The following is a 10,095-nucleotide window of genomic DNA, read 5'->3' on the forward strand; positions in this document are numbered from 1 at the left end:
CAGTCTATAGATATGTCTTATAGTTTCTATCACATACAGGGTTTTTCTGGTGGGAAGTTCCAGCAAGTAGACATCTAAAATGAACCCCTGTGGAGATGGGGACTTTTGTGCAATAGATAACTGCTTTGAGTGCCCCAGCATTGGCGTGGAGCTGGGCGGTAGAGGGATCTTATCAGCAGAAGCAGCCAGGGATCTTTCTGCAAGGATCCAGTGGCTAACGTGTCAGCTGGCACTTGGTGCACGGTCCACGTAGTTCGTTGTTTTCACACGTTGGGTTTTTCCACCTTCACAGAGGGGAGGAAGGTGCTAACAGTATTTTCATTTTAGATGAGGAAATGGCAGCTTGTTTGATAATGAAGTTGTTAGAATCAGTGGGGAACAGTGAGGATTTGGGGGTTGGTCTTCTCTGGACACCTCTGCTCTATGCCCTGACTCCTGAGAAGGGGGAACAAGGCATTATGGCATCCTGGTAAGGACTTAGGCGAGTCAAAAAAAAAAAAAAAAAAAAAAAGGCCACATCTGTGTGTCGCTATGCTGTACCCATCCTCTTCTCTACAGATGCTGAGGTTAGAGAGATTGGCGACAGAGCCCCTGGGCAGTGGTGTCCTCTGTACGATGGCTCTCCCTCCCCACACTGCATTGTGTGTGGTGGACACTGGGAAGGAGCACACGGAGCTTGCTTTAGAGTCTGGTCCACCACACTCTTCCCGCCTCCGTTCTGTCCTGCGGGGATCCAGGCCTTCAGGCCAACAGTCAGTCTCAGTATCCTTCGTCAGCTGTTCCTGCCAATGGGAGGTCTATTGGGAGATGGTAGCTCATGAAGAGGGGAGCCACCCCACCGTCTCTGCCTCTTCCCACCAACTCACAAGCCACTTGTGGTCCCAGCTGGCCATGGCAGTTCAGGATCTGGCTCACCCTAGTGTCTCTTACACCACCCCCAGTTCCAGGGGTGCAGCCAGCAGTGGTTATAATGTCTTCTCATGCCCATCTCTGAGTGCTACTTCCTCTTTAGCTGCTCAGCAATTCTCTCACTTGTGTCTCCAATTCCCCATATTACATTTTTTATTTTTCAATACTTGTGTTTGTCTTTGTTTGCCTGAATTGACTCTGGATAACTAAAACTCTTTAATCAGGGATACTTGATGGTGTTCCTGTACCTAACCCATCTGAGACAGGCTCTCCGGAAGAATAGCATCATGACATCTGACCCTACAGAGAAGCAACCCCAGAAATTTCAGGTCTATCTGCCTGGCTGAGTCCTGGTTTCTCAGGCCAGCCTCTGCTTCCCTGAAGACTCTCCCAGCCCCGACTCCATAGCTTTAAAAGAAAGCAGACACCTTAGCCAGGCTTCCTTCCAGGAGTTAGGAAGCCGGACTCCAAGCCTGGGGCTGGGGGCTTCTGTATTGATAGTATACAGAGGAATTAGGGAAAAAACAGGGGAGAAGAATCCCCTTTCTCTAGAGCGAGGTCCACATGGTGACTCCTTTATTCCTTCATGGATGTGATTGTGACTCCGCGCTGCCTTTTTTCTGGCTCCTTCTTGTTCCCAAATGTCTAGAGCTGTGCCCTTTACAGCAAGCACCCCCTCTAAGATGCAGATGTTGTCATGGGGATGTAGGCCATTTTTCTCCTGGAAATAAATACTAGAAGATCCAGGGAGAGGCTGGGGTGAGGACGGGTGAGTTGCGTGCTCTCTGGAGGACAGAACAAGCTCCCTCGCCAAATGGCATTGTAGTTCCCATGTCTAAAGAAGAAGGTAATTACACTCCGCTGCTGGAGCTCACCTGGCCCTCCATTGCTCGCTTGGGATGCTCCATTCCCTCTGGAGCACGTGATTGGGAAGCAAAGGTAAGTAGGAACAATCTTTTCCTCCATCACCCACCCCAGCAGGATTAATGCCTCGGCCATAAAGTATTTACAAACTCTAAAGGGAGATAATAACTTTCCTTCTCACAGCCCAGTCACGAGGAGGCAGTGCATGTTTCCAATAAGCTGAAAATGTAGCTCAAATGGTAGATTTTATTTCACTTTAATCCGCCTGTGAGTTCACGTTAAAGGTAAGAGGAATCAGAGTCCCGCAATGTGAACCAAGTTCACTGAAATCAATGGCTTAACCCCTCCCCCAGATCTTGGCCAGATGGAAGGGCTGAGGCAGCAGAGAGTGACTGCGATCCAGAGGCCGAGGGATGGAGTAGGAGGCAGGTGTCCCAGCTTGCTCTGGTTTCTGGGCAGCAGAAGTAGTGAGGAACCGTCCACACTCAGTGAAGCTTGCTTGTTTCTGACACCTCGTGGCTGATGGCGGCCTGGTGGTGCAGTGGGTCGTTACAGAAATGATTCTCTGTCCAGGTCCTCAGCTCTATCAGTCAGTCAGTCACTGGGAGGCCTGAAACCAGACCCTCAACTAAAGCTTCCTTTACACGTTTATGGAGCATCTGTTCCCTCGGTGCCCTGCTGGTGCTCCCTCTGTGGTCCCGCTGATGCTTCCTCGGTGACCCGTTGTTGCTCCCTCAGTAACCTGCTTGTGCTCCCTCGGTGACCCGCTGGTACTCCCTCGGTGACCCGTTGGTACTCCCTCAGTGACTTGCTGGTACTCCCTCAGTGACCCGCTGATGCTCCCTCAGTGACCCGCTGGTGCTCCCTTGGTGTCCTGCTGGCAGAACTGACTGCTGCTCCTTTGCCTAACAACAAGTATTCTTTCAGGATAAGAACTGTCCTGTCCAGGCCTATAGCAGGGTGGCCTCCTGGTTTCCTATGGCTTCAAGCAGAACTGGTGTGTATATATGGTAGGCTGGCACAGCAAGGTGGGTATTGCTGGTGTGTGCCTGGGACAGGAAGCAGAGAGAGGAGATTTGGTAGGTGACTGGCCTGGACTCTGTCTAGCCAGCTGACCCCTGACTGGCATTGCTCAGAGCCGTTCTCGGGGTCTCCTGGAGGAGCCTGCCCTCTTGCACCTCTATCGGAGACTAGGAAGTGCTGGCAAGAGAGCATCGTCTCTCCTTCACCATGACAGCCACCAGTGCTCGTGACAGGGCACTGTCTCCTTCACCATGACAGCCACCAGTTTTGGTGACAGGGTACTGTCTCCTTCACCATGACAGCCACCAGTGCTCGTGACAGGGCACTGTCACCAGTCACCATGCGAAATCCCAAAGCCCAGATTCCAGTTGAGTTGGGTCCAGAGGCTTGAGGAGGAAGAGAAAGGAAACACTGCCATGTTCTGTTGGAGGCAAGGAAGGGACCGACAGCTCTGTCTCATCCTCCCTGGCTCTCTGGTCTTCTTGACCTCTCTGGCTGCTTAGCTTCTCCTACTGTGGGCCTCTGAGTGCTGGTGTCTGAGGGTTTACCTCAGACCTTTATCACTGTTGGCCTCACATCTGTCCAGCCCCATGCCGGCCACTGGGAGAGCAGCATCCCACAGTCCTGAACAGATAGTGTCGGCTTGGGAAGATGTGCATTAGCAGTACCCGTGAGGATTAAATAGCTTCACCAGGCAGAGCAGGGAATGACCTTGGAATTTCCAGACATGGTCTCCGGGACTGCAGTGATCTGCGGTCCATCTGATCATAAGAGATTCTCCACATACGGCAGGTGCGTTTGCAGCATATGTGTACACGCAACTGAGCCCACAGGACCACACCCGCTTAGCTTGTTCATTGCACTGGCCGTCACTAACCGACCCTCCTGAACACTTACTGTGTGCCACAGGCATTTTCCCTCTGCAGTGACTCTATTGTGGGAGTCACAGGTCCGAAGACCATGGGACGGTAAGTGAGCAGCATGAATTGCCCAGAGAGCTTGAAACGACCTGTGTTCTGTGCATATAGGTGTTTGCGTGTCTGCATGTTCGTATGCTTCCATGTGCTTACCCCCGTGACCACACAGGTTGTCCTGCTGGGAGCGGGGAGGCTTAGAATATTCATAAGAGATGGTTAGAGAGAAGCCTGTGTAGGCAAGAGAAGTGGAGGTGATGTCAAATCCACAAACCAGGGTCTTGAAGTCAACCTTGAAATCTCAGTTGATAGAGGGGATGGGAGCATGAATCTGGTGGTTTAAGTTTGTGTTTTGCCAGAGGAGGGAGGTCTAGCAGAGTTTGCTGTCTTGAATACTTAGCACAAGCCAGGTGTACGCTTGTGACTGACGCCTTGGGAGACAGATGCAAGATTTCGAGCGCAAGGCTGCTCTGAGACTCACAGCGAGACTTTGTCTACAAAAATAATAAAACTCAAGGAAAAAAAAGAATAATAAGAGAACGAGGAGGAAGAAGGAACATTTCTGAGGAGACTTTGTGAAATGAGCCAGATGTTTCCTGGCGTTTCCCCTTTCTGTGTCTGGCCTGTCATCCTCTAGCCACGTTTCCTCACAGACACTTCGCCCACAACACACCAACCACACAGTTCCCCACGGAGGAAATGCACTACGCTATCTCATGGACCGTTAGCAGGGATGGGCCCATGCCTTCCTGGATGGAGAGAGGCGCTCAGCCACAGTAGTCGGTTCTGAAAGTTCTTCAGAGGTGCAAGGGGCTGCACCCAGAGACCCAAGGGCCTTCAGCATTGGGTGGCCACACAGTCTCTAACTGTGGCTTCTCAAGCTTTGTCTGTGGGCAGCTTCTCTGTAATACACAGACTGGACAGTGCTAGAATCTTCCAGAGATCTCTGCCTCCTTTAGAATTAGGGGCACATCAAAGCAATCCTGAGCAGAGGACAGCATCAGTGGAAACTGCAGGCAGGACCTCCTCCCCACTGACAATAATGTCTCTTCTTCTACAAACCTAGGTCTTCAGATACAAAAGCAGCTTAAAGCCCCCTCCTCCCTCCAGGAACCGCACTGAAACAAAACCGGTAGAGTCACAGAATGCTGGAAGCCCTTGAGCTCTGGAGCCACATCACTGGGGTTCAAGTTCTCTAAGTTCCATGTTTGTGATAAGCCTCCGGATTTGTATATTTTACCTTCCCTGTCTTTGGTCTCAGGATGGCTGGCCTTTCTTGAGTGCGTTCTGTGTGCCAGGTATGGCACTAAGCATTTTGCATGTCCGGCCTCCTAAAAGCCTCTCAACTGTCCTGGTAGGTAGGTATGCTTATCTTCCTGGCTTTCCAGAGGGAGAAATAGAAAGACAGGCTAAGTCACTTGCCCAAGGTCACCTGGGTCACAAATGACAAGGCCCTGGCTAGATAGTTAGCCTTCTGGGTCTTACCTTCCTTCTCTGTGAACTGTGCTGGAGATCATGGGTGTCTCTCTGAGGAACTATGAGGTCTGAAAGGTACTGACAGCTGGTTGCAGATTTCAAGGACTTAGCCACTGTGACTTGCTTAGCAGAGGGATGAACATACAGTAAGTATCAAGTTCAAGTCCACTTAATGATAGGGTAAATCTCAAACCCAACCAGAGGAGAGAGAAGATACAATCCCAACAGCTGAGATAAAATAATTAAGTCATTTGTTCCCATTGCTTATCTTTCCTGAGGAAGAGCAAGCTGCTGGAAGGAAGATTTCATTGGCTTTGTTTATTCCTGGATCCCGAGACTTGAGATACATTTGGCACGAGGTGGGTGTTTGGCGCAAATTCATCAAAATGAGGGAAGGAACTGCTTTGGGAGTCTTGGGGGCCGTTCACAGCCTAGCCAGGATCCTCCCAGGTAGACTATGCTCTCCTCCATCTTGTGTCTGTGATCTGAGGGTACTCAATTCATATTCGGTTGGAGAAGGGACTTCCAAAGCCTAGATGTGAGTAGGTCTTGGCTGGTGGTATTTTCCCTATGGGGAAGAAGCTTGGGGCTGGAGAGCAGTGCTGAGCCTTCCTGTGTCTGCCTTGGGCACAGAGGGGTAGGGAATGAATGGGATGTGACAGAGGTGTCACAGATGCTGGGGCTGTGAGTCTGGCTGTGGGGAGCACTGTGCCTTCAGTGTTTTGGGTGCTCTAGGGAAAAATGTGGGCTTGTGGTGGTTACCTGAGTCTGAGGGACTCTCCTGCCCTCAAGAGTCAATGTGTTTCTAAGTGGCAAGCAGCTGCTAGCCCTCTGCTCCCTTCTCACTGAGAAAATTCTCCAACCCTTGCCTGCTCCTGAACAACCCCATCCCCACCCCCACAGGGAAGATAAGCCCAGCAGGCATCTGATTTACTCTGAGTGGGATAACTTGGTTGACTTCAGACACAGCCTTGCCTTCCAACCATAGAATTAGTTCTTGAAAGAGTCTACTTCTCTGGGAAACCATCTTTCCCTGAAGATCTTTGCTCTCTTGTGAGCAAAGGCCTTGGTTTTAAAGTTATAGAGAATGGGAGAAGAGAAAGAAGAAGAAGAAGGAAGAAGAAGAAGAAGAAGAAGAAGAAGAAGAAGAGAAGAAGAAGAAGAAGAAGAAGAAGAAGAAGAAGAAGAAGAAGAAGAAGAAGACGAAGAAGAAGAAGAAGAAGAAGAAGAAGAAGGAAGAAGAAGAAGAAGAAGAGGAGGAGGAGGAAGAGGAGGAGGAAGAGGAGGAAGAGGAAGAAGAGGAGGAGGGAGGATGGGGAGGGAGGATGGGGAGGGAGAGAAGGGGAAGAAATAGTCAAGCAGTCCTGGCTCTTAGCTCCCCTCCTGGAAGCTCTGAGCTCTGCTTACAGCCTTCCCAGAAACTCCTACCTACCTACCTTCCCAATTTCCTCTAACACCTCTTCCAGGTTCCCCCCTCCCAGCTCCACATGACAAAATGGCGTACATGTGGCCCATCTGGGGCTCAGGGAATCCTACTGAGTATGCCAGCTTAATGAAATACTTTCAGTTTATTAAACACAGGCTTTCCTAAGCCCCGAGTGCCTGTGGGTATTTGAAAGCTGAAGGCAACCCCGAGCTACCCCAAATGTCATCTCTCCACATGTCCTTGCATTCCTGTTGCGACCCTATGCTTCTGTTCTTCAGCAGCATGTAAAATGAGCAACATAAAGTAACTCCTAGCCAGGCAAGGGAGGAAATGGTATGTGTGTGTGTGTGGGGGGGGGGGGTTTGGGAGAGACTTCCAGAACCCCTCAGGGCCTCTTAAAGTACATGAAGTTCCCATTACCCAGAGCCATGGAGGGTACTTCTCCACCATGGGCTGCTCAAAGCTTACAGAATCAGTTCGCTATGAGTGGGGTGACCAGCAGGCCTTGCATGTCAGCTTCATGTGTCAGTCTCGCATGCCGTAGCTCAAATATTTCAAACCCTGTTTTAGCAAGGCTTGCTCTCGGCCGGCAGGACTGGCAGGTGCCGTGTCTGGGGGCTCCCTCTGGGGTTTTATTTCTGTTGCTCCTCTGGGGCTTGGCTGGAAACCGCTGTCTGAGTCCAGGAGGAGCCATGGGGAGACCCCAAGAGACCACGAGTTGCCTCCCCCCAAACAGGAGGAGTCTCTTTCTTTACGTTTTCCCACTCGTCAGTCTCCTGGGCCTGGGGTCTGTAAATTAGGGGTGAGGAGCTAAACCGGAAGTAGCAGACAAAGGCCTCAAGGGAGTCGCCCCCCTCTCTGTGGACTACCATCTGGATGCCGGAGAAGGAGATCCTGTTGACAATGCTGAGGGGCACCTGCTCCAGGTACCTCAGTGGCAGCCCGTTGACCCACACACAGCCCTTGCGGGACAGTACCTTGAGGCAGAAGGCCAGCAGAGTACTGCCTTTCTCCAGGTAGGGCTCCAAGGACAGATGGTGTCGGGACAGCTGGGGCAGCTGCAGCTGGATGTGGGTGTCCTTCCCTCGTCCCACCAGCAGCCGACTGGTATCGTGCTGCAGCCATGGTGGGACTTTGGCAAAGGCAACCGGGCCCGGCGTGGAGTGGTACAGGCTCACTTGCAGGACGGTGAGGGTCCTCTCCATGGATGAGATGCTGGGGAGAATGTGACAAAGACACACACACCTCTGTGGCTTTCTGAGACCAGATAAACTGCTCACCTTGGGGGTCCTGGGGCTACATCTTGCCAATGAGGGCCATGGCTAAATGGATACAGTCATTCTGCCCAAGCCAGGATGGAGTGGAGGTTGACTTTAGTGTTGGAACTCCGTTTCTTCACAGTAGGACAGGACACTTGCCCATCCTCCCTGGGTTGTACTATTTTGCAATAAAGGCATGCCTATCCTTCTAGGCATGGGATAAACCTTACCAGCTTACAGGTTAGCGTCTGAGAGTCTGCAGGTCACCGGAGAAAGTTTGTCTCTGTGTTAGAGGAACAGGAAAGCAGATGCGCGAGGCTTCCTTGTATGTGGCAGGCACGAACAAAGCCTCGCAGAGCCCTTCTTTGAGCCAGGTGTCAGCCCGAGTGCTGTGGTGAAGCAGAAGGAGACAGGCCTTCACTCTTGGGGCACCCCTCTTGAGGGGGAAGATATGGTGCTTCCAGATATGGAGGTACAGAACAACATAAAGGGGTCCTGAACATAGCAAGCACCTTCTTTGTGCTTCCAATGGGCCAGGCACCATGTCTCCTGATCATCCAGGCAGAAGATAGATCCTGGTGGAGACTGGGCAGAGGGAAGCTGGCTCACTGGAGACCCCTCAGGGCCTCCGGGAAATGCACATAAGGTCCCAAAACTCCACCTTCAGATACTCGTCCTTCACATGTGGGAAGGACCATCCTATGCTCGGCTTTGTTCCTGCCTGGTTTTGAAGGACAGACTCTGTCACATCTACATACCTCACATAACCCCAGATTTGCCACTAATTTCAGCAGGAACCAAGGGCTGAGTGGGACTCAATAGCAATTATATACCTTCTCTGGTGCCTGGCTTTGGTCTGCAGTATTTTTTTTTTCTGCTAAGAATGTTTGTACCATCCCAGATTGTGTGTGAAAACATTGCTCATCTCTCAAGGCCCAATTCAAATACTTTCTTCTCTAGAGAAGGTGACCTTGTCTGTGTCCTCTAACATCAGCCACAAGGGCACTCAGCTAACCCCTACCCCCTCACATACATCTGCATTCCCACCCCCAGAGTTCTGCAGGCTCTTGTCTTCCTTAAGCTCCTCTCTTGTCTCCCTAAGGCCTCCCAGTGGCAGAGTGTGACACCATGTAGTCCAGAGAGCACTTGGCCACAGCAAATATCTGGGGGCACATCTGCCAGGAACAAGGTAAGGCGACATCACATATAATGGATGATATTCAATCAACTATAGATGGCAGCTTGGTTCTTAAAGTCTGTGGGATAGGGTGCTAGATTGCCACCCTTTTGCCCTGTTGCTTTTTGGATGTAGTATGTCAGTGGGGATCTAACCGACAATGGGGCCGAGTCCCCTGAGGATATTCATTCCCTAGCAGGCAGACACACACCTCTGGCCACTGCCTTCTGACCACAAAAACACTTCTTCCTGAGGCAGGGCCTAGGATTGAGGGCTGGGTACCAGAGCTCTCAAGCCTGAGAGCATAGCATAGCATTCATCCTTTAGAAACCAACATAGTGACCCACGGATACTGTAAATAAGCATGGCCCTGTGAGATCTCTCTCTGCGCTACTGAGCAGTCAGAGCTAGTGGGAGCCTGCTCTCTGCCCAGCAGCATGTCTGCAGAGGCTGGCCTGTTTTGTCTTGGATCCCAGTGGATCTGGGAGAACAGAAACCCAGACCTCTTATTGCCCACCATGACTGACAAACAGGAATGCTGGTTCTAGCTGGGAGTCCTCCCCTTAGCCCCACAAGGCCTCCCTGGTGGACCCAGTTCCTCTGACCTCCACCTACCTTACTGCTGGGGTATGTCTCTGCAGCTGTGTGTTCTCTCTGCAGGGAGGGGACTGGGCTGTAGCAAGGCCTGGGCGGGCTCTTCTGCAGTTCAGGAATGCATTGTCAGAGCATCCGTCCTACGGCTCTTCCGTTTTCCCTCTAGGAAAGAAATGAAAGTGCCATTTTCCATGGCAGAAGAGGAACCCACTGCCAGAGTTGCGAAACTGATACCCTCTAGGAGGGTCCTCTTGACAGTGGGGTGTCCTGGGCCTCAGAGCTCCCAGCCTCTACTGTTCCCTCCTCTTGATATTGGGGTGTCCTGGGCCTCAGAGCTCCCAGCCTCTAGTATTTCCTCCTCTTGATATTGGGGTGTCCTGGGCCCGGGTGCTCCCAGGCTCTACTACTCCAGCCCCAGAGAGCTATTGACCACCTTCTCCTGTCTGACGGCAG

The 10,095-nt window shown here is 51.5% G+C and overlaps 1 protein-coding gene across 1 annotated transcript; it reads right to left on the reverse strand.

Moving 5' to 3' along the window:
• Positions 1-6,474: 6,474 nt before the first annotated feature.
• Positions 6,475-9,795, reverse strand: Tifab (TIFA inhibitor). The gene is made up of 3 exons (XM_038335355.1): positions 9,664-9,795; positions 8,102-8,260; positions 6,475-7,827 (listed from the first exon to the last, which is right to left on the reverse strand). Exon 3 carries the CDS (start codon positions 7,815-7,817, stop codon positions 7,245-7,247), a length of 573 nt encoding a protein of 190 aa, XP_038191283.1. The 5' UTR covers positions 7,818-7,827; positions 8,102-8,260; positions 9,664-9,795; the 3' UTR covers positions 6,475-7,244.
• Between the last annotated feature and the right edge of the window lie 300 nt (positions 9,796-10,095).

Source organism: Arvicola amphibius, chromosome 6, assembly GCF_903992535.2.
Source record: "Arvicola amphibius chromosome 6, mArvAmp1.2, whole genome shotgun sequence".
NCBI lineage: Eukaryota > Metazoa > Chordata > Mammalia > Rodentia > Cricetidae > Arvicola > Arvicola amphibius.

Coding starts and splice junctions, on each gene's coding strand:
- Tifab (XM_038335355.1), bottom strand. CDS start 7,817: ATGGAGAGGACCCTCACCGTCCTGCAAGTGAGCCTGTACCACTCCACG.